Genomic DNA, 24,588 nt, shown 5'->3' with positions numbered 1-24,588 from the left:
GATCAGCTTAAATGAAAATGTGCTTAAATAATTTTAAAGGAATTAAAAATCAACTAGAAAACTCTCAAAAATATGTTATTAAATGTATATCTCACACCAAGAAATCTTCCAGTTTATCTAAAACTGTTTTACAAACATATATATATATAAAGCCGATAGAAGACATTTAATGTTTTGCTCAAAATTGAAATTCAGTGATCAATGGCACAAACCCCTCTATATAGAATGAAGACGTGCCTCATCTGGCGCGTAGTCCTTTTAAACATGGTGACAAGGTATTGCACAGAACCAGACCCACCTTGACCTAAACTATTTGTAATCCTAAGGAAACGATCCTATACACAAGAAGTTGGTGTAAAGCAGGCTGGCATGAATTTACACCAGATCCAAATTCCGTTCAGCAGCGGGGCTACTGCTGGCTCAGTCGGCCAAAGCCTGGCAGAGGAAAACAAGCTTTTTAAATAGTGTTTGAGTTACACCATCCTTTCTGCAGGCAGAACTTCTGCCAGGTTGCCAGGTCACAATACTAGGTTGAACGGACTTCGAATCCAACCCAAGTAAAACTCTGCTTTTTCAGGGTTTAGGCCACTTTAAGATCAATATCACCTGCATTTAATATGAGTTATGTTTACACGAAGCAGCTTTTAATTAATTAACTAATTAAGCAGTGTATGAATACTATGGAATAATTGAGTGTAAAAAGCCTCAAATCAGTTTACAAAACAGTAAAAACAAGAAAAAGTCACAACCCTACTTTAAAACATACAAAAGTTTAAAATACCTAAAACAGATTAGAATTACCTCGGTGCACAACGCTGGCATTTTACTGAGAACTGTCCGGATGGATTTTTAACTCCGCTTCTAGTTCCGCGCGAGAACTGTCACGTGATGAAGCGAAGGAACCCCGCCTCCCGCCCTCGCAGGGACCGTGGCGCCGCGCTTAGAGCGCCCGACGGCCACCCGGGAGCCCGGGGTTCGGATCCCGCGCTGGACGAGGCTCGCTCGGCGGTGCCCTCGGGGCCAGTGGCCGCCTCGCTCAGCCTAGCCTGCCTCGCAGCGAGGGCTCCTCGGCGGGGAGGGAGAAATGAACGAGCGAGAGAAGAGACAGCAGGGCCGCCGTCGCCAGAGCGGAGCAGCTGCTCCCCCGCGGCACGCTCTGCGCATGCCTGGATGAAAAGCCCCGCGTGCGCAGCGGCGCAGGCGCATTCCCCACGGACGCTGCCTCAGAAGTGCAGCAGCAGCGGACGGAAGTGACGTCGGGACGCCTGGCGCTTCCGGTGTGAAGAAGAAGAAGAAGCTCTGAGGGGGCAGAAGCGAGTGAGTGAGTGAGTGGCCGACCGACCCGCCGAGTGGCCTCCCTACCTTCTCGCTTCTCGCCTCTCGCCTCGTTACCGGGAAAGGCCGAGGGAGGGAAGCCGGGGGGGGGCGTGACTCTGGCTCTGCGGGTGGGGGGAGAGGAGCGCCGGGGCCTCTTTTGGGGCCCTTCGAGAGCAACTGACGGGGGGCGCGTGAAGGGGAGGGGCCGCCGTCCCCTGCCCCCTCCCTCCCTCCCCCCCGCGCGAGCGGCCCCTGCAAGCCAGCACAGGGGGGTTAAAGGGAGTAGGTGACGTCACTTCCCCTCCCCCCTCAGCCCCTGGAGGGATTCATCCTGTCAGTTCTTTCATTTCCTTGTTTGCCCTCAGTCTAACGTGGGCGCCGTGGGTGTCCCTGAAGCCTGGCAGCAGTTAGGGAGGCGCGCGAGAAAGCTGAGAAAGAGGAGTTCCCTGCCCCGAGGAGCTTACAAAACGAGCGAACTTGGTGACGTTCCCTTTCTTCAGGTTGAGGGTTAGCTGTTTTTTGTTGTCGTTTTTGACCATGTTCATGGTGTTTCAGAGGGAGAGTGATGTAGGCGAAGCGTACAGGTAAGCTCGTGCCGCTATGGAGCTCTGCCCCAAGGAGCTAACATTGAAACAAAAAGTGGTTGGTCCTTTGGCTGCTCCTGGGGGAGAGGGCTATCGCCACAGTGGCTCTGCTCTGCCTGCACGTTCAGAGGCAGTAATGCTTCTGAATCCCAGTTGGGGCTTGTGGGTTTCCCACAAGAAGGATCTGGTTGGCCACTCTGAGAACAGGTTGCTAAATTAGATGCCTCCCCCTCCAATTGGCCTGATCCAGCAGGGCTCTTCTTATGTTTTTATAGAAACTGGGAGGGGAAGGTGCCGTTATGCTCAGGTCTCGTCTGTGGGCCTCCCATTGTGACATCTGGTTGGTCATTGTAAACACATAATACTGGACAAGACGGGCCTTTGGACTGATCCAGCAAGGCTCTTAAGTTCATTCAGGTCAAAGGATTCATAATACAGTGGTGCCTCGCAAGACGAAATTAATTCGTTCTGCGAGTTTTGTCGTCTTGCGATTTTTTTTGTCTTGCGAAGCATGGTGTCGGGAAAGTTTTGGAAAAGCTTCAAAAATCACCAAAGTCTTTAAAAACCTCAAAAAAGGCTACCACACCGCGTTCTATGAGTTGCTCCTCGAAGTCAAGTCGCAACTGTATTAACGGTGTTAAGAAAAAGGAAACAAACTTGCAAGACGTTTTCATCTTGCGAAGCAAGCCCATAGGGAAAATCGTCTTACGAAGCAGCTCAAAAAACAAAAAACCCTTTCGTCTAGCAAGTTTTTTGTTTTGCGAGGCATTCGTCTTGCGAGGTACCACTGTAATAATAGTAATAATTAATTATTGATAGCAGGGTATGATGTTAAAACAACTTAATAATAATAATTTTATTATTTATACCCTGCCCATCTGGCTGGGTTTCCCCAGCCACTTTTATGTGCAGCTTACAGCACATAAAAAAATTCCTGATACAGGAGTTAAAAGTGTTTCAGAGCAGGAATGACTTGACTGTTTGGCCCTGAAGGCTAAAAAAAAAGGAGCCCCTTGAGTTTTCAGCCACAAGCCTGGCCTCTGCAACTGAAAAACCCTTGTCCTCTGTCCCAGCCAGCCACACTCCTGAAGGTAACAGGACAATGAGGAAGACCTCTGATCATCATTAATGGCCAGCAAACTCATGTGGGAGAAGATGATCCTGCTAATAACCTGACCCCAAACCACTTACAGGTTTACAGTTAATCACCAGAGTCTGGAAACTAATTGGAAACCAGCAGAGATCACATAAGATGCCTGAAGAACTGAATAAAATGTGAAGGAGGAAAAAAAATAATTTTAACTTTTATTTTTAACTTGACTAGTTGGTATTGTATCCATTCTGGTTGCTCAGTTTACATATATTGTATTCATTCATTGTAGTGATATTTAATGTTCTAAAGTACTGAGAAAGTACAAAGGAGTGAAAGCCAAGCCTAGGAGTGGTGGTCAGTGTTATGATGCCAAAAAAAAAAAAAAAAAAAAATCAGACTACAACAGCAAACTTTATCCCATCTTTTTGACTTTCATTTTGCAGTGATCAGGGAAAATATGGCTGCAGATTGGCTTGGAAGCATTGTCTCAATCAACTGTGGAGAGAGCCTGGGAGTCTATCAGGGAAGAGTGTCTGCTGTGGATCAGGTCAGCCAGACCATCTCCTTAAAGCGGCCTTTCCATAATGGTGTTAAATGTTTGGTACCAGAGGTCACCTTCAGGTAAATGGCCCATCTGTATGCTTTTTCTAGACTCTGACCATTTAAGTGTTTGAGTGTTCGGAACCAACCATGAAAAACTGCCATGAGCTGGTGGGGGGGGGGCACTGCTGATATGTTGTTCACAACCAAATTTTCTTATTCCCAGGATTCTGGCTGATGATGCCAAATCAGTACATAAACCAGGAGCTGAGGTGTTCTCAACCTCCAGGCCAGATTAGGCTCATCGCTGCCATGGTGCAGTTTCTCCACTGTATCTGCAATACCTCTGCCTTGCTGTCTTTTCTGTCTGCCTGTCTGCCTCCCTTTCATATTCTCCACATTGCAATCCAGCTGTCACAAGAAGAAAATGAGAGGGAGAGAGACCTGGAGCCTGGCAGGTGCACACGCATGTAGGTCAGAAACCCAACCATGGAGCACAGTATCCTTGGAAAAACCCTTTTAAGTGCTGTTGTCCATGCTCTGGCCCCAAGTCCACATGTTTTCTGCCTGGCTATCAGTCTCTCTCATTCTCTTTGCAACAACTGGATTGTAAGTTGGGTGGGGGAAGAAACAACAACTTCTGATGCCTCTATAAACAGTGAAGACTTGCAGGGATTGTAGGGAATGATATGGGACCAGGAGGATTGTTACCAACCCCTTTCATATGATTGGATGTAAGAGAGAATGAATGGATTATGTAGCAGCGGATGGGTGAAGTAAGTAACAGGGAAGGATTGGCTAAGACGCTGCCCACTTTGGCTTCAGCCCTGCCCATCACTGTCATGCAGCCCCCGAAAGATACCGTATTTTTCGCTCTATAGGACACACTTTTTCCCCTTCAAAAATGAAGGGGAAATGTGTGTGCGTCCTATGGAGCGAAGACGCCATAGCCCGGTGACCCTCTCCCGGCTGGAGAGGTGACGTGCGCCTATGGCAGGAGCCTCCATAGGCGCGCGTCACCTCTCCAGCCGGGAGAGCGCGCGCGGGGCTAAAGCAGCCCCCTGCGACCCTCTCCAGCCGGGAGAGCGCGCACGGGGCTAAAGCAGCCCCCTGCGACCCTCTCCTGGCTGGAGAGGTGACACGCGCCTATGGCAGGAGCCTCCATAGGCGCGCGTCACCTCTCCAGCCGGGAGAGCGCGCGCGGGGCTAAAGCAGCCCCCTGCGACCCTCTCCAGCCGGGAGAGCGCGCACGGGGCTAAAGCAGCCCCCTGCGACCCTCTCCTGGCTGGAGAGGTGACGTGCGCCTATGGCAGGAGCCTCCATAGGCGCGAGTCACCTCTCCAACTGGGAGAGCGCGCGCGGGGCTAAAGCAGCCCCCCCCCCGGCGACCCTCTCCCAGCTGGAGAGGTGACGCGCGCCTATGGCAGGAGCCTCCATAGGCGCGCGTCACCTCTCCAGCCGGGAGAGCGCGCGCAGGGCGAAAGAAACCCCCCGCGACCCTCTCCCAGGTGACGCACGCCTATGGCAGGAGCCTCCATAGCCGAGCGTCACCTCTCCAGCCGGGAGAGCGAGCACGGGGCTAAAGCAGCCCCCCGCGACCCTCTCCCGGGTGGAGAGGTGATGCACGCCTATGGCAGGAGCCTCCATAGGTGCGCGTCACCTCTCCAGCCGGTAGAGCGCACGCGGGGCTAAAGAAGCCATAGCCCCGCAACACTCTTCCAGCTGGAGAAGTGACGCGTGACTATGGCAGCAGCCTCTCTGCTGCGCCTTTCCGCTGCTCCCTGACCTGCTCTTTGGGGCTGGTGGTGGGCTTCCCCCCGCCAGCCCCAAAGAGCAGGTCGAAAGGAACCTGAAGCCTGGAGAGCGAGGGGGGTCGGTGCGCACCGACCCCTCTCGCTCTCCAGGCTTCCAAGGTAGCCGCCTGAACGCACCTTAAACGGCACCTTGTTTTAGAGGGGGGGAACAAGAGGGGGGAAATTCTCCCACTCTCTGCGCAGCGCCTCCTGCCGCTTCACTGAAGGGGCGCTGGGCAGAGAGCGGAAGAATTTTTTTCCCTTGTTCTCCCCCCTCTAAAACAAGGTGCGTCCTATTGTCCGGTGCGTCCTATGGTGTGAAAAATACGGTAATCCCCAAGGAGCTTTGCTCCTACTCCAATGTAAAAAACATTTTGTTTTATTGGAATATTTTTTTCTGAAATGGGTACATATCACATTTGAAAAACTGGAGCCATCTCTTAAAAGATCTTGATATACTGGCTGGTAACTGGCTAGACAGTTAAAAACAAATCTTGGTGATGATACTTGCATGCCTTCTTGTTCATAGTAGTTGTTTTTCCCCTTTTTAGCAAACTCTTTTAAAAAATCCACCCCAAACATACTGAATTTCCTTCGCACTAACAAGTGTGATGGTTGGGGGTGCAAAGATGTTCAATGAGCCAGATGCTTCTGGCTGATTCCTTGGATACTGGTATCTACAGTTCCTCCTGGCAGCCCCCTGTGCTTGCTAGAGATCTTGAGTGAATTTTATCTCTCTTTCGTAACACTATGAATGTCACCCAATGCACCTGAATGTTGGAAGATTCCAACTCTACAATTTTATAAGTCTTTTCTTAAATTGTGGCATCCAGAGCTGGACACAGGACTCCAGGTGTGGTCTGACCAACGCGGAACAGAGTGGGACTGTTATAGTGGTACCTCTAGATACGAACATGATCCGTTCCGGAGCCCCGTTTGCATCTAGAATTAAACGTAACTAGCAACGGCGCGTCTGTGCACGCGCGCGTCGCTTTTCACCGCTTCTGCGCATGCGCATTACATCATTTTGAGCGTCTGCGCATGCGCAAGCAGCGAAACCCAGAAATAACGCGCTCCGTTACTTCCGGGTTGCCGAGGAGCGCAACTCGAACGCGCTCAACTCGAAGTGTATTCAACCCGAGGTATGACTGTACTTCCCTTTTTTGCTGCTGCATCACACTGTTGACTCATGTTTAGCTTCTGATCTACAAAGGCCCCTAGATGTTTTTCACATGTACTACCAGCAAGCCAAGTGTCGTCCTATCGTATATTTCTGCAGCGGGTTCTGCCTGCTTAAGTGTAGAGACTGACATTTGTCCCTACTGAAATTCATTTTGTTAGTTTTGGCCCAGTTCTCCCATCTTTTAAGGTCATATTGAATCCGGATCCTGTCTTCTCCGGCATTAGCAACCCCTTCCAGTTTGGTGTCATCTGCAAGCTGGTTGAGCATCCTCCTCCTTCCTTCATCTAAGTTATTTATAAAGACATTGAACAACATTGGGCCCAGAACAGAATTTGTATTTGTATACAGTGGTACCTCGGGTTACAGATGCTTCAGGTTACAGACTCCGCCAACTCAGAAATAGTACCTCGGGTTAATGACTTTGCTTCAGGATGAGAACAGAAATTGCAGAATGGCGGCACATCTAATACATGTTAAATTTACAAAAGGCCACAATAACAAGTGTTCCGTGGTGAAATGAAATTTTTGTACCAAGAAGCAAAATTCTGTGGCAAGGTTTCTAAACTATTGTCATCAGAATGCTACAACTTGCTTAGCGTTTAGACAGTTATGTCTGCTTTGCCTGCATCTTGATTTTTTTTACCCCTATCTTTGCTCTCCTAAGGACTGCAAACTTAGTAATATTAGAGAAAAGGAAAAAAGAAAGCTAATATACTGTGAATGATGAATTGGTTTCCCAGTACCAAGTACCTGTGCTGAGTGCCAGCACGAAATTCACACAACCCTTGTAATGCTCCACCACCAATAATACCGAGCTGAAGATACCAGTGTGATAGTCTGAAAGCTGAATTTTTAGACTGAAATGGGAGAAGTTGTTATACTTTTCGTTATTTTCCTCCACCCACTTGGATTTCTTCCTAATGTTTCATTTTTTACTTCCAATCTAATGAATGTGTCTAAAATTTCAGCTGTGAAACTTCTATGATGATAGGCAATATCCCACTGAATGCCAGTCACTGGGTGGAAACAACCAGCTCAGTTATTGCCTTCACACCTTGTTTCTGAGCTTCTCATGAGCCTCCTGTTCATCTCTGTGGGAAATGTGTGCTAGGCTGGATGGGCCTTTGGCTAGCAGGGCTCTTGTATACTCTTTCTCCTTCCCTTCCTTCTTGTCCCCAAATATTAGAGTAGTTCTACCAGGGGGTATTGACTGTATGGTATGATGCATTGATGTGCATTAAAAAATTGCTAATAATTTTTCAGCATTTATAATATAACTGATGGCTTGATGAAGCCTGCTTATGTTTCATGATGTGATCAATTTGAAAAACTGGCTCTTTTCTCATATCTGCTTAGCACATGCCAATTCCTGAAAATTTGATGGTACTTAGTTTTTTGCGGTTATTGCCTCTTGTGTAACTGAAGTATCTGTTCTTACTGGCACAGCTTCTAACACATTTTTACACCTGCTAAACTTGTCAGCTAGCTGGTTTTGTGGTGCAATAGATTAGGGCTGGGGAAGATGTCCAAGATGATGTTGGACCCTTATCTCCCATCAGTGTTGGTTAACATGGCCGTAGGTCTGGAATGATGGGAATTGGAGTATCTTGGTATCTGGAGGATCACAGCTTCCCTATGCCTGATGTAGAGGTAAGCACTATTGCAAAATCACACCTTGTTTGGGCCTCTTCCTTTCGTTTAGGGCAGGTGACATTACTGAACTGAAGATCCTGGAGATTCCAGGCCCTGGTGATAATGGGCAATGTGGAGACTTTCAGCACACTGACCTTTGTATTCCTGGCATTGGATGTCCAGGGGGTACCAGCCAGAATGGCCCCGGCAAATTGCTGAAGAAACCTGGTGCTTCTAGTAGTGCCCCACAGAATATTCCCAGGCGAACAGACGTTAAAAACCAGGAGGTTGCCATTTCTCCCCAGCAGCAGCAGTGCTCCAAGAGCTATATGGACCGGCACATGGAGTCCTTGAACCAATCCAAAGGCTTTCGCCGGAGGCACAACTCATGTGAGTACATTGGCCACATAATACTCTTCTTTCTCTTTGTCCTGAGCATGGATTGTTACTGCCATTCTTGTACCCATTTCCCTATCTGGGAGCTGAGATGGGGCCTGTAAGCTGGAAGTACATTTAGAAATCAGGGTATGAAGCTTTGTTGCTTAAACTGTTTTTAATTCTGAATCTTAAATTGTTTATTTATTTTATTTGTTAGGTTTATATACCACCCTTCATCAAAAGTTCTCAGGGCGATTCGCAAGATAAAAATGCAAGATAAAAAGCACAAATATTTAAACCAGAAGCAACAAAACAATGACCCCCCCAAGCACATTTAAAATGTGTTGTTGTAACCTGCCTGGGGGTCTTCTGAATAGCATATACTAAATTTAAAACAGTATAGAAATATATACAAATGCTCAAAAGGTGGGCTCTAGCATTGGCTTACGGGTAATCTACTTTTACCTGCCAATGTTTGGGGAGGGTTACAGAGCTTCCTTTCAGAGTAGCGTACTGACAGCTTCCAAAATTAGTGGTAACTCTTGCGCTCCCATTTCCCCTTCCTGGAATGGCATGAGTTTGATGTAATGGAGCACACCAGGAAGGGAAGGGAGCCTCTTGCTGGCAAGACATGTTTTGACTTACCTGCCAGATTCCAAAGATGTGTGCAGCTGTCCTGAGGCTGGGCATGTTAGCAAGGAAACAGGACCACATCATTCCCATGCCCACTAGTCCCTCTTTATTGTCTAGCCTTCCATCAAGAGAAGACTTGGGATTGCAGTACTCGGATAGGAAAAGGGAGCCTTCCCTTTGCTAGTGCCCACCCGTCTTCCAAAGGTGACTGAGCAGCTGTACCAAGACACATTTAAAACATAATGTCTGCCATTCTCTTTTGTGTCATGCCCCACGCCACCAACATAAAAACCCCCACCCTGTTCCAAGTGCAGAGAGAAGGATTTAACAGCTGTGGGATGGAATAAGAGAAGGCAGTTCTGTGATAGATTTGCCCATTCTGGCTGTAATGAAATGCCATTTGTGAAGCTAGGCCTGTTTTCTTTGCAGATGTCCTAGGACTCTTCCTGACATACTTGATGAGGCTTTTATGATGTCATCAACTTGACCATAAAGGCTCATTAACATTTGCCTTGTGGGCAAATAGTCATGCTCATAGTATTCCTGCTTGCAGGAGTGTTTGGTCTGCAGTGGCTTAAGTGAGAAATGCCAGGTATCAGCTATTCATGTTTCATGCTCCTGTAAACGGCCATGACCGTAATGCCTTCAGAGCAATGGCTTTCATTACTTTAGTAACTGCCTTTTTGTTAATCCTTCACTTTGAAACTGCTCTTCCCTTTAACTTGAATCTTACTTCTAGTCAATGCTTGAATGTTCCTTAACTGCAGCCAGCCACTGCAGATTATAACCACCAATGTGTGTCTGTACCTACCTCTGCAAATGCGCCAAGCTGTGAAAACCAGATCTCGCTTCTTTAGTTTAAACTTGTTTGTCCCAGTCTTTCTAACTTGAATCATTTGCTTACTCTAGTTTCCTAATAAGTTCTATAAAACTGAGTTTGAAGGGAAGAAAATCTGGATCCCTTTATATGTTCTCTAAAAACCTCTCATCCATAGTTACTGTCAGCCAAATCAGAAAGGAAAGTTTAACTTAACATTAAGTTTAGTTTAGCAAGATTACCTAGTGAGTTGGAGTGCAAATGCTTCACTGACAATTTCCCTATGTTCTGCCATTGCTGCAACTTAACCACTTGTGGTAAAAAAAACCTTTTGATCAAAGATAACTCAGGAATGACTCTCATATTGAGCACCAAAGAAATGTGTTTATTCATGTGGGGGCTGTAACATGACTGCCTTGAGATGGCGCAAACATTAAGCCTAAACTATAACCTTGTAAATTAGATTGCTCTAAGAACAGGTGAGGGACAGTTAGGACAATGCAGGAAGGGACATAATTCACAGGGAGAATGTGTGCCTTAACCGCAAAGAATAAACAGATTTATTCCTTGGCATCTTTAGATAAAAGGATCTTTGGTAATAGACAGCTATCTAAGACCCCATAAAGCTGTTGCCAGTTAGAACAGCAGATGCTGCGCTAGGTGGAACAGTGACCTGGCTAATCTATGGCAGCTTCTTATACTTATTCACTTCTCTTTGGTCCTGTGGTGAAAATAAGCAGTGTTTCTAGATCATCACCAGTCAGTGTTGGATGGATGGATCCTGTCTAGTTTCCCGACTATATCGCCCAGTCAGGGTTGCCTAGCTTTCAAGGGAGAAAAACATTTAACAGGTTGGGGAGAGCACAAGCTATGCAAATATCCAAAGACTGGTTCAGCTGTTTTATTTGCCACCTGTACCTGCACTGTGTATCCTCGTTCTAGGCTAGAATCTTGGGCATGAGGTTAAATAGATTAGAAGATGCTGGCTGTGAAAACCCAAGGAAGGTGATGGTGCAGTGTGGCTGAGTGTTATTATTGTTGGAGGTGGTGCCTTGCATTGAGTGAGCAGCTGTTGACCTTTAGATGCCCTGTAGCGTGCATACTGAAGGCAGGGGCAAAGTTACCTCTTTATAATGCTTGTGCAAAAGGAATCAATAAATAATAGCATTGGGGTTACACAACAATGAGTTGCGTGCAGGGCTGGTCCTGCCTGCCTCAGACTGGGGTTGGCAGGGCAGCCTTGGAAAGGGTTTTGCAGGAAGGCAGACGGCTTGCCAGAAGCTTCATGTGCTCGGCTTGTTGTCTGTAATGACTGAATCTGTCTGGGAGCCCTTGTTTACCTTTTCCAAGGGAGGGACTCCTTGGCTGCTGGCAGGTGGCCAAACTGAATTCTCAGCTGTGCAACATCTGACATTACAACCAACTGTTCTAGAGGCAAGCTAGTCCACAGAGGAAATGCAAAAGGCCCACTGAAGGCAAGCCCCTGTGAAGTCTGCTTATCAGCCCATCTACTGTTTTGACTGTGTTTAGCTTGGCTTAGAGGTTTTTTGTTGTCCCAGCATTTTGACTGATTGCATTGTGCTGTGTGGAAGAGGCCCAGCTTTACCCACTCTTAGTGGTAGGCCTGCTGAGCGTGCGCAGGCTACACTTGGAGTAGTGTAACATAGCCTTGGTTGGAACACCACATCACACACCTCTTGAAGTCCTGAGTGGTGTAGGAAGGTTGTAAGTGCTTGCTCAGAGCAGCCATTCCTTTTTCTGCCCACTGGATATAATAGTATTGGTAGGGCACTTCATTGCTAGCTACTCACAGTGGATCCCTTGGTTTTGTGGCATAGCTTCCAGTTGAGAAAAGAGCATGCATCCTGTTTATTAGATTACTCACTCCAATTGCTTTTCCTTATGTAGACCCAAAAGCTTCATGCAACCACCATCCCTGTCCACCTATGTCAAAAATATAAGCCCTTTCAGAGCTCGACTGGTCCTTCAGGGACGTAACAACATATTTATGGTGGCCAAGTTATGCAAGTGATGTCACTTTTGGTTGCAGCTGTCAGCAGGTTTTCAGAACTGGCTGTCAGGAGGGTGGATTACATGGCTGACCTCCACAATCACTGTGTATTTAACTGGTGGAGCTGGAGCTTGGCCTTCATTCAGGATGTCTCATGGGAGCCCATAGAGAGTGTTCTGACTATTGTTTTTCCTGCTTTTGTGGCTTGTTTTGTTCTGTCAGCATTTAGACTCCTGGCAGGCTGTCCACCCATACCCTTTGGAATTAGCCACTGTGGGTGTTTTTATGTCCTTGTTTTTTGAGGGGGTGACGGAGCTGTGAAGTAGAACACAGTTTATTTGCAGATGAGTCTGGAAATATCTAAACACTCAGTTTGGAGCTGGCAGCAGCAGAGTATACAGGCAGCCCCCCATTTACACAGGTGTTAAGTTCCGAGGCACCGCATGCGTCTGAAATCATGTATTGAAACCCATTGAAAATGCCTGCAAACATCCCACCCTGCTCTTTTAGTGATGTTTCAGTGTCACCTTTATGATGTTTCTGGGTCACTTCTGGGTTCAGTGCGATGCATGTATACAGGCCTAGGCAAACTCAGCCCTCCAGATGTTTTGGGACTACAACTCCCATCATCTGTAGCTAACAGGACCAGTGGTCAGAGATGATGGGAGTTGTAGTCCCAAAACATCTGGAGGGCCGAGTTTGCCTATGCCTGCACGTATACATAGTTGCACACATTTTGAATGCACGTAAACAGGGGGGCTGCATGATTGAGCTGACCTCTTTCTATCAGGTGCCTCCATGGGTGACTGTGCTTTGCTTTTCTGAACTCATGCTGTTGGATGAGGTAAGGGTGGAAATTTAGGGGCTGGAGAGACCAGGCAAGGTCTTCCTGGAAAACAAGTGTCAAACCGTTTCCTAGATGTCCATAACTTTTGGTTGGCCTTGGTAGCCAAGCCAAAACTTGAGTTTGCTAAGATCTTTCCCTGTGCCATTCCCCCATGTGATAATCCCCTGCTCTTTTCCCATTTGAAAATTGGTACTAGAAAGAGTGGCAGTGGGCTTCTTGGTTTAGCTGTGTGCCATCCATATGCTCTAAATGTCTCTGGCAGTGACTCCCAGAGAGCCACTGGAAGAGCAAGACAATACAGAGCAAGATCAACAGTTTTTCATTGATAGTGTTTGAGTCATTGAGGCATAGTGAACTATGTTCTGAAAGAAACAAGAATAGGCTGGTCAGACAGACAAGTCTCATGCAGTGTTAGAAACTCGGATGTATAAGCTAGGCGTCAAATAGCATCCTAAACCTAGGTTACGGTCCCCAGGAAGTTAGACTAGATGACCCTCAAGGCCCTTCCAACGCTACAATTCTATGATTTTGTGATGCCAACTACATTGCCTGACTGTAGTTTGCTCTTACAACAATTCACATGTCCATTGTATGCAAGGAGAAACACACACCGTGGAAATGGAAATGGTGTAAGCTATAGACTAAGGCAGAGGTTTTTAAAATGTTGTCTGAGTTCCACTTGGGTGTCCTTTGGAAAGGTTGCAGAACAGTCAAATATCTTTGCACTCAGCCCTGCACTTACTTTCCTTGATGTGATGATAGAGGACTGAATTGTCAAAAGCTTAACAAGGCTCTAGCCCAGGCCTCATAAGGCAGTGCTGGTTTTGATCATGATAGGAAAAAAGGGGAAGGGGCAGCTCTTCCTCAAGGAAGAAGGGTAGGGGGGTGCAGGGTGGCACCCACATGAAAAGTGGGTGGGGCCACCCTCACACTACAGTTAAGTGGACCTGGGGAAGCCGAGCCAAACCTGTGGCAGAGGCGTCTGTCCTCCAGTGCACCTCGAAAGAATGTGCCACAGCTGCCCTGATGTACTGCCAGAGCCCAGCCTGGCCCTGCAATGGAGAAGCGATTCTCAGGGTGGCCTGGGTGGCCCAGCGTGGCTGTTTTGAGGCACCGAGAAACTGCCTCATGAGAGATAGGTACGCAGGGCTGAGGAAGCTCGGCAATGTAGGCCCAAGGAGAAACATGCTTTGCCCTCTTTCCTCCTAGGCATGTTTTCTTGGAAGTAATCCCCTCCATGTCCAGGGGAGCTTTCTTACCCTCAAGAAAGTGTGCCTAGGATTGCAGCTTGTGCAGTAGCACAGAAGCAAAGTTTGCTACCATGCGAGCTAGTTAATTCTTGTGGGAGTACGGAAGAACAATATGTGCATCTTTTGCTGCGCATGAATCAGCTGGCTCGTTGGAGATGTCAGTTGCCAACCTTGTGCTCAGAAATCTCCACCTGGTTACAATTGGACCCACACCAGTAGAAAAATGCACCTGGCGCTTGGGAAATTTCAAACACTGGCCTTATGGGCAGTTTGAAACACAATGTGGTGGGTGGCTTTGCATCACTTGGCAAAATAGTCTAGAATCCATCTTGTGCAGTCAACAGTTTGTGTTCTTTGTTTTCATAAACATCTGCTTTCCTTGTTGACTAATCCTTGAATTGCCGTGTCCTTTACTTCAGGGTCCTCCAGTAGCCGCCATCCAAACCAGGTGACTCCAAAGAAGAGTGGTGTGAAGAACGGGCAGATGAAGAACAAAGACGATGAGTGTTTTGGGGACGACATTGAAGAAATCCCAGATACAGATTTTGATTTTGAAGGGAACCTGGCCCTCTTTGACAAGGCAGCTGTGTTTGAGGAGATTGAGACTTACGAGAGGAAGAGTGGGACTCGCTCAAGAGGCACGCCAAACGAGAGATCGGCACGCTATCGCCATGATGAGAATATCTTGGAATCTGAGCCCATCGTGTATCGCAGAATCACTGTGCCCCAGGCAAGCAAAGAATTCTGCACTGGTATGCTGGCTTTTTAAAATTGAACACAGCGGCTTCTTTGAGGGATGATTTGAAAGGGAATGTCTGTTTAATACAAATGTGGCTGTTCTGGTTTTATCTGTGCTGGGCCACTTGCTCTGTGCTGCACGGCCCTTTTTCTATCATGGATTGGATCAAAAACACTCCGTCTCCCACATAGGTAGGTAAGCATGCAAAGATGTGACTGTTTATGAGTGTTTGGCTTTAATATAGAACTTTCAGGGCTTCACATATATTCACGTAATCTTTACAGCAGCTCTGCAGAGCAGGCCAGTAGCACCCCACATTGCAGGGGCTGAAGGGGCGTTGGCTGATGAAGAGGGATAGTGGGTTTGGATCAGGCCATGCCGTGACTTTCATGGCTGAGGTGAGACTTGAAGGACTGGCCTCTTGGTTCACAGGTCATGCCTTTAGCCACTGTGCTGCCCTAGCTTTTCCTTTTCTGGGCGTCTGTCCTTAAAATACTTGCATTCATTGCAACTTTACTGCCATAGTGGCTGCTGATATTTGGATTGGATTCAGCTGTTTTTGCCACCTTCACTGAGCGAGGTTTGAATCCAGGTCTCCCTGGTCCTAGCCTGACAACTTTAGCTCACACTTTCCATATGTTGTCGGACTCCAACTCCCATCATCCCCAGCCAGCATGGCCAGTGGTCAGAAGGGATGGAAAATGTACTCCAGCAACTTCTGGAGGGTACCAGGTATGCAGTGGGAGGGCAGGGTGCAATTGCTACGCCATACTGGCTGTCAGTGCTGGACCCAGATGCATCCCCAAACCCTGAACCTTGGTGGCCCCCCAAACAGTTAGACAATGGTGACACTGACCTCCTTTGCAAGCTACTGGAAGGATTATTGCAGCCAATAATAATAATAATAATAATTTTATTATTTATACCCCGGCCATCTGGCTGGGTTTCACCAGCCATTCAGGGCAGCTCCCAACAGAATATTAAAAGCACAATAAAACATCAAACATTAAAAACTTCCCTGAACACGGTTGCCTTCAGATGTCTTCTAAAAGTCAGATAATTGTTTGTTTCCTTGACATCTGATGGGAGAACGTTCCACAGGGCGGGTGCCACTACTGACCAGGCCCTCTGCTTGGTTCCCTTTAACCTCACTTCTTGCAGTGAGGGAACTGCCAGAAGACCCTTGGAGCTGAACCTCAGTGTCCAGGCTGAACTATGCAAGAAAGTGTTTCTTATAAAGGAAGAATGATGCTTCTGCTTTGTTACTCTTGCTTGTAACTATTAGGTGGCATTGATGGGGACAAGGCAAACCCCAAACAGCACAGCACTTCACAAGAGGAAAAGGAAATGAGCAGCCATGAGGGTGGGAGGCAGGGAAGGAGCAGAACAAGGAAGGAGTGGGCAGTGTCCCTTCCAGTGTTCTACACCAGGCTGTGTGAGCTTGATCTGCTTTTATTACCTTAATTATGGAATAATACAATCCACCTTCTAACACAAGTGTAATTTGAGTCTGGCTTTGGTCCAGCCCTCATTTGCGGCACTATTGTTGTTTTCCAGAGTTACACGCTACCTCTTAGATTGCCTTCCACCCTGAGTTTATTTAGCACGGTCTGGTCTGGTTTTGATAAGCCGGTCTGACAAGTTGTCCTTTGCGTGAGTGAGGAGAAAGGAAGTCCTCTTGGTACTTGCACGCTCATGCCAAAGATCAATTAGGGCAAAGTGTAACAGAGCTCTTGCTTTGCTGGGATTGCATGCAACAATGCTGTGTAATCTCACACCTTATCTCCCTCCACTTCAAACAACATCCCCTTGAATGGGGGAGAGCGGAGCATGGAGAGTTCCCAAAGGCAAACAGACACTAGCAGAGTGGGCACGTGGTGACCTCTTCTCTTGCAGGTTGGGGTGCCCACCCAGCGAAAACAAAATGCATCCTTTAAATGTGTGCAATCCTGCAAAGAAGTTCTACACACAGAACAGTCCCCTTATGCAGCTCCTATTTATTTCAGCAGATCTTGCTCAGGAGAACATCTCAATGTGATGGTACTTCTGTCATCCCTGTTCGGATGTTTCCTTGAAATAAGTTGATCCAATAGTGCATAGAACTGGTCTGTAGATTTCTTAGAACTATTTGAAGCTCTCTCTTGAAAACCTTCTCTCTTATCTGTTTTCATGCCTTCATTCAGCCTTTCTGGAACTTGCTACTACAATATGTGATGGCTACTAGCTTACAGAAAGTTTTGAAAGGGAATTGGGCAAAATTTAGGATAGATCTGAGCAGCTACTGGCTGTGATGGGGCCATGAAACTTCCATGTTTGGAGGCAGCACTGAATGCCAGTTGCTGGGCAGGGCTGTTGCATTCTTGCCTTGCTTGTGGGGCTTCCTGGAGACATCTGGCTGATCACTGGAGGAAACAACACTGGTCTAGATGTTCTGTTCAGATCAAGCAGGGCAAGGCTACTCATTGCTTTATTTCTAAAAATACTTATATGCCATCACCGTTTCTAAAATGTTCAGAACACAGCTTCTTTATCAGCTTTGTTGCAAAGTAACTGAGCCGGGGGGGGGGGTTGATTACTGTTACTAAGAAGGAAGGAATATTCCACATGGTATAAGACACAGAAGTTGAAAGGATCTGACAGGAGTTAGCCAAGGCCTGGTTAAAAAACTGTGTTACAAAACTTGAAAATCACCTCTGTGCATCACAGATCAGGTAGTGTGAGTTCAAACCTGGGAATATGTTGCCCGCCCCCAAGACATAGCTGTCCCTTAAGCTATTGCTATGAGAGTCTTTGCTTACAAGCAAAACACTACTGCTGAACCTTGTTTGAAAAGGAAGGAGGCTGGTGGATGCTGTGAGACTAGATTGACTTTGAATGTTCTGGGTTTTTTCTCCAGACTATGGACCACCCTGAAGCTGGTTAAAATAACACACTAGCATTAACATGGGTGCTGCATGCAATAAAACTGATTAAGGTAACACAATTATCTTAATTGGTTCTTAACATGCAAGGTCAAGTTGTGTAAATCAGTTTGCCTCTCCCATCTCGGTCACAGGGGTTGTTAAAAAAACCAAACCAAAACCTTGACATTTCAACTTCAGTTGGCCCTCCGTGGAGTGGGACTCCGCAGAGCTCTTTGTTTATGTAGAGCAGGTGTAGCCACCGTGGGTGGACTGCCAATCCCATCAGCCCCAACCAACTTGAACAATGGTAAAGGACGATGGGATTTGCAGTCCAAGAACACCTGGAAGGAACCCTGTTTTTGAGTGACTAGCCGCTTTTCTCGCAGGACTGATACAGCCTCATTTAAGGATTCTGTGTTGCTATGATGACCTAACCATCCTTGACTGGAAGAATGTTCCACTGATTTCAGTAGAATGCATACCCAAAGAAGGGTAGATAAAGAGGATGTGTGCCGTGTGGCCACTGCCTGTCTGAGCAGACAGCTCTGAGCTAGATGCAGCAGTACTCTTTCCCTATAATAACTGCATACACTGGGGTCATCCACATGGCTGTGAGAAAACACACTCCTGTCTACTTAGATTTGGGACTCTGATTGTACTTTGAGGTGAGTGTTTCTAAAAACATGTGCATGCGTGTGTCATTGCTGAACATCTGTTGCGCTAAGCACAGCTATACTGAATCTTTATGGTGAGAAGAGCTAGAGGAAAGCACAACAAAACACATATTTATGGAGAGCCATGTCTCGGTGGTAAGAACTTAAGAGCCTACTGGATCAGGCCAGTGGCCCTTCTAGTCCAGCACCCTCTTCTTGCAGTGGCTGAACAGTTGCCTGTGGGAAACCTGCAAGCAGGATTCGAGTGCAGGGGCTCCCCTCCCCTCGTGGTTTCCAGCAACTAGTATTCAGAACCATTGCTGCAGCAAACTGGAGGCTGAGCATAGCCGTCATGGCTAGTAGCCATCAATAGCCTTATCCCCCGTGATCTTGTCTAATTTTTTTAAGTCATATGAGTTTGGTGGCCATCACTGCCTCCTGTGGGAGCAAGTTCCATCGCTTTAACTCTGCAGTGCACGAAGGATGACTTTCTTGTATCCCTTCTGAACCTTCCAACACTCAGCTTCATTGGATGCCCACAAGTTCTAGCATTAGAGGTAGAGGGCTTGCTTTATGTGCTGAAGGTCCCAGGTTAAGTCCCAGGCATCTCCAGTAAAGTAAAATGTATAGATTATATTTGCTTTCTTGTATTGCACTCTATTACATCCCACCTTTTTTCCATCATTGAACCCAAGGCAGTGTGCCTGTGGCGCCCGATCAGATCCCCTGTTCAGGCACTTGATCAGACCTAGACATGCTTTGTTCCAGTGAGGTGGTGGCCTCTGGTGCCTTCAGACCCAGAGCCCTTGGAACACGGATAGCCAAGCTGGGAAAGGCCACCTGAGACATTGGAGTGCCCAGTGCCTTTCTAGAGTAGATAGTGGGCTTAGATAGGTTTGGATATATGGCAGGGAAGGATCACCACTCAGTGGCAGAGCAAAGGTTTATTCCTTGCAGCTCATGCATCCTGCCCTGGGGATGGTTCACTGTCTGAGACCAGGCAGTACTGATCAAGGTGGGTCAACAGCTGGGCTTTATATAAAGCAGCTTCTTCATACTTCAGAAGCTTCCGTTTACATCTGCATGAAGTTACAAAGGACTGATGAGCACAGATTACCATAAAGCATATCATGCTTCATTTCTATAGAATTTTGGATCTTGAAGGTTTCATCAGCATTTTTTTAAAAGACAATTCTAGGCACACTTCAAGGTGTGTGTGTGTGTGTGTGTGTGTGTGTGTGTGTGTGTGTGAGCTCACCAGAAACTTTGCATTTTGAATGTTACTAGATGTTACCCTTCTGTCTTCCCCAGTTTGCTGCACTAGCCTTTGGTTTCCTATAATCCCAAGACGTGACATGCACACTTACGATGCAAACCTCTCTCCTGTAGACTTGTTTCCATGCTGGTGTATAGAAATGGGATCGCTGACAGGTTAACTGAAATTTATGTGAGTTATACAGCAGTTGGTTGTGTCTATTTGTCCTGAAGCCTCTGGGCAGTTGGGTGACCATGTTTAGAATGGTCCAGTTCTTAATGCAAAAACTGAGCATGTGAGTGCTGTCTCAGGCTCAGGCTCTGGGCCTGAAGAGCAATGCTGTTTTTGCCAAGCATCTCCTAACAAATGGCTCCCTCCCTTCTTCATTTCAGACTCTGGGCTGGTCGTTCCAAGTATCTCCTATGAGCTTCACAAAAAACTTCTTTCGGTGGCAGAGAAATATGGGCTCACCCTTGAACGGAGACTGGAAATGACGGGGGTATGTGCCAGCCAGATGGCCCTGAGTCTGCTCGGAGGGCCCAACAGGTAAAACACCTTTCCTAGAAAGTAACAAACCTCACTGGATTTTACATGCTTCACAGAATGCTAAATGACATGACCTGTCGTGCTGCAAGCCAGTCTAGCCATATGGCTATTATTGTGGATTGGAAGCCTGGGTCTTGGCTTTCAGCTGTTCTTGGTTCCCTGCCAATCAGACGCAGGAACTGTGTTCAGAGTGTAATTCTTTGTAGTGCCTGGGATGGTTTTCTTTGTGAGGCACCTGGAGCTGATTTGTTAACTCATCCAGTGTCATCTGCCTTGTTAGCTCCGGCTCATGGCAGGCCTTGGCTTTGTGGATGAATTTCTACAAGGGCTTGAACTTACAGAGAGTGTCCTTGGGGTCCTTACACCTCTGTCATTCTGTGCTGGGCGTTTGGATCTGAAAGAAACTAGCCAAGTTAGGGCTTTGTCCCTAAGAACTGACTCTTGGTCTACTTCCTCTGGAGAGCAGTTGTTCCAGTCCCTCCATGCAAGATTACCTCAGAGCGACCTGACCCAGAAACTTGTTTGGCAGTGATGCAGCCTGGCTGATTGCAAAGCAGAAGAGAAAACTGGAAGTTACACAGGGATTGTGAGATTTAAACATTAGATTTATATCTCCCTTGATCATCAAGAAAACATTGTTATTCCAGTATTTTAAAAACCACTAAGCAGTTTCATTATTTTAAAACCTAGCTTCCTAATCGGCAATGCTGCGTTTTGCTAACTCATGCCCTTGTGACACTGCAAACCTTTGCATGCTTAGTTGGAAGAAAGCTGCATTTGAATTCAGTGGTGTTTCTTTCTGAATAAAGAGAGAATTGTTTGGGAAATTATGGAGTGATTGAAGAGTTATTGTGACTCTTGTATGTCTTAACTTCTGAGCCTTGGTTGCATGCATCTTACCATATTTTTCGCCCCATAGGACGCACCGGCCCATAGGACGCATCACTTTTTGGGGGGGGAAATAAAGAAAAAAAAATTTATTTCCCCCCCCCCCAGGCGCTTGTGGGGCAGGCAGCGGGGAGAAGCGCTTTTCTCCCCGCCGCCCGCCTTGAGATCAGGTCCGGGGACAGCAGGGAGACGCGCTGCGTCTCCCTGCTGTCCCCGGAGTGGTGGGGCAGGCAGCGGGGAGAAGCGCTCTTCTCCCCGCCGTCAGCCTCCAAACCACTTCGGGAGACAGCGGGATGGCGGCGTTCCGCCTCCCTCTGTCCCCCGACCTTGTGGGGCTGGCGCTGGGGCTCTCCTGAAGCCTGGAGAGCGAGAGGGGTCGGTGCGCACCAACCTCTCTCGCTCTCCAGGCTTCAGTGAAAGCCTGCATTCGCCCCATAGGACGCACCCACATTTCCCCTTCATTTTTGGAGGGGGAAAAGTGCGTCCTATAGGGCGAAAAATACGGTAAATATTTTGAAAGTATCTCCTCTCCCATTAAGAAGGCAAGTTTTTGTTCGAGGAAACTGCTTTTGATGTTTAAGACCCTTTGTACATCTAACTTTCAGGTTGAACCCAAAAAACATTCACCAGCGACCCACGGTTGCCTTGCTGTGTGGCCCTCACGTGAAGGGGGCCCAGGGAATCAGTTGTGGCCGGCATCTTTCCAATCATGATGTGCATGTCATTCTCTTCCTCCCCAACTTTGTCAAGATGTTGGAATCGATCACCAACGAGCTGACACTTTTTAGCAAGACCCAAGGCCAACAGGTGTCCAGTGTCAAAGGTGAGCCGGGTACAGCCATGGATAGTTTTTCTAAATATATAGAAATAACAATTATTTGCTATATTGCCAAAGCCTCAAGTCAGCTCAATAAAGAAAGATAAAAGTGTGCACTGGCCCACACCATGTATCCTGCCAAGCTAAATCATGGCTGCTTAGCTCAAGCACACAGCTTCCCAGAAAGGAAACAGCAGTTGCTTTTCTGTTAGCAGAAGAATCTAATACTGCCATCTCCCCTCCCTGGGGACTGAAGTGGTGTACTTTTGCCACTGCATCCTGGCTTTGTATAGGTTCTGGGGGTCAAGTGATGAAGTGGGACAGGGAGTAGATGCTAATGTGATCTTTGTGGGGCTGTGGAGGCAACCTCTAATGCAACAGCGCCATCTACTGGCAAGGAGCTAAGCTATTTTTATACCCACTGGACTTGTAGGGAACACTTTAGTTGGAAAGAGACGAGTTGGGTCAGTTGCACGAGCTGCTACCCAAATCCTGGGGCTTTGAAATACATGCCTATTTTAGACTTTATTCAAAAGGAGCTTTGAAAAAGTTGTAGAGGACAGATCTATGGGTGGGTGTTAGTCCTGCTGTCTGTAAGGGACATTCCTGTTCATAGGCAGCCTGCCTTTGGGGCCCAGTTGCTATAAGCAGGAGAGGAGCATTGCCTGCATGTCGCCTTCTGTGAGCCTCCTAGAAGCATCCTGCAGGGCTCTGCTGACGGCTGGTCAGCCTGCTAGAAGAGTCTTGGGGAGGCTTTCCTAAAGTCCCTTATAAGGTTTCTACTTGACAAAGTGCTCTCTTGTTCCTCCCGCTCCCCAGATCTTCCAGACTCACCAGTTGACTTGGTGATAAACTGCTTGGATTGCCATGAAAATGCCTTCCTGAGGGACCAGCCTTGGTACAAGGCTGCTGTGGACTGGGCCAACCAAAACAGAGCCCCCGTCCTCAGCCTGGACCCCCCGGTGAATGACATGGAGCAAGGGATCGACGCCAAATGGTCTCTGTCCCTGGGGCTGCCACTGCCCCTAGGTGAGAGGGCTGGGCGCGTGTACCTGTGTGACATCGGCATTCCACAGAAAGTCTTCCAGGAGGTGGGGATAAACTACCACTCGCCTTTCGGCTGCAAGTTTGTCATCCCTTTGCACTCTACCTAAAGTGGGGGGGTGGGCTTTGGCCCCGAAGAGGAAAGGGGGGCAGAACCGCCTCGAACCGCACGACTGATCCTGACCATATTAAAACTCTTTGAAGCCTTAAGGATGTTGGAAGTTCTCAGCTGTGTTTCTTTCAAGAGAAATATCAGTATTGAGGAGAACCAAGAGGGCTCGTGCTCCTCTGAGCGTTTGATGCTCTCCTGATGCCATGAAGGAACGCAGAGGCAGCTGGTGTCTTCAACCAGCTCGGCAAGTTGGTGGTGGGAGGGCAGCGTGCGTGCTTGCTTACACGTGCAGGTGCCCCTGCCCGTTCAGATATGCAGCTGACAGTATGGTTTCATTTTTCCTTTCCCCCCAGGACTGGCAGGGGACATGTGTCCCCCTTGCTGATCATGTGGGAATGAGGGCTGTCCTGCTGCCACCAGGGCACCCCTCTCTTGTGCAGCTACAGCCCCGTCTCTCAAGCTATATGGTACCTTGGCTTGCTTAGCCTAGGCAGGTGGTGGGAGACACCTGCTTCTCCTGCTGGCAGCTTGAGAGTTTGTAGAGCAGCAATTGTGTCTCTGAGCCACTGCCAGCACACACTTGTTTCCTTTTTGCTTATTTGAGTGAATGATAATGTGGTTGCAATACTTGTGGCTTAAAAGAAGACTGAGGAAGCAGACTCATTGGTGCTGTTACCTGTGCTTCTCCACAAGTCGTGTCCTGCCATCTTACTGTAGAATTCACGTTGCTGGCGTCTGCTCCTTTTTTAAAAAAATACCTACTTCCCAGGGCCCGTGTGTGTGTATGAGAGAGTGTATGAGAATATTGAGACTGTCTAGCTGCCACTGGATTTGAAACCCACAGAAAAATTCATGTTCTTGATGGTGGCACTGTCCTGTTCCCTCTCAATATGTCCAGAACAAGCACATGGCTACACTTTTAAGTGAAGCAATGAAATGTGAGGGGGCTTTGTCTAGTGGTGCAGAACAGTTGCAAAGTGGCACTGGAACAGAAGCGGCTTAAGATTTAAAGGCCTGTGGAGTGAGGCAAATGGCCAAGCAAAGCCGCCTCTTCCTGCATGTTGCTTTTGCACCGACGTCAGTTCCTCTTGTGCTTCAGGCATGAGCTTGTATAATGACCCACTGGTGAATTGTGCATCTCAGCTACTGCCTCCCTCTCCCAATGTGCCGTTCTTCAGTGGGAAGGGCACAACGTTCTGTTGCTCTCTGGGGACCAACTCATTGCTGTCACTGGCTTGTTCTTATTCTGAATGCTGCCAGCAGAACATTTTGGTTTGTAGCCAGGCTTTTTCTGGAGTTCAGGGGTGCAATACACTGTTACGTAGCTGAATACCTGTTAGCTCTGAGAAATTAGCCATGCTTGACCTTCTTGTCTCTAAAGGTGCCATACAGAACTCTCTCACAAATCACAACGATTAAAATGTGCAGTAAAGCAGTTGCTCTTCTGTGTTTTCATTTCTAGAGTGCAGAAACTGGTTTTCTTGGTTTGCAAGTGACCATAGTTCATTCACACTTTCCTGCAGCCATCTTGGGTCCAAAAGAGACAATCACAA

General features: G+C 47.5%; 1 protein-coding gene across 4 annotated transcripts; it reads left to right on the top strand.

Moving 5' to 3' along the window:
- The first annotated feature begins 61 nt into the window (after positions 1-61).
- Positions 62-24,470, top strand: EDC3 (enhancer of mRNA decapping 3). 4 transcript variants are annotated; one of them, XM_083460536.1, is made up of 7 exons: positions 62-1,317; positions 3,438-3,615; positions 8,213-8,532; positions 14,498-14,830; positions 20,021-20,174; positions 21,668-21,885; positions 22,699-24,470. In XM_083460536.1, coding segments are annotated over exons 1-7 (1,539 nt in total). In that variant the 5' UTR covers positions 62-1,316; the 3' UTR covers positions 23,034-24,470. The 4 variants fall into 4 exon arrangements, with proteins under 4 accessions (XP_083316662.1, XP_083316664.1, XP_083316663.1 ...); XM_083460538.1 differs by having other exon boundaries at positions 1,223-1,321; XM_083460537.1 differs by having other exon boundaries at positions 1,226-1,325.
- Positions 24,471-24,588: the final 118 nt, after the last annotated feature.

Source organism: Podarcis liolepis (assembly GCF_965112155.1).
Source record: "Podarcis liolepis genome assembly, chromosome: 9".
In the NCBI taxonomy this organism is placed as follows: Eukaryota; Metazoa; Chordata; class Lepidosauria; order Squamata; family Lacertidae; genus Podarcis; species Podarcis liolepis.
The sequence above is the reverse complement of the archived record's forward strand: the minus strand, read 5'-3'. Positions and strand labels throughout refer to the sequence as shown.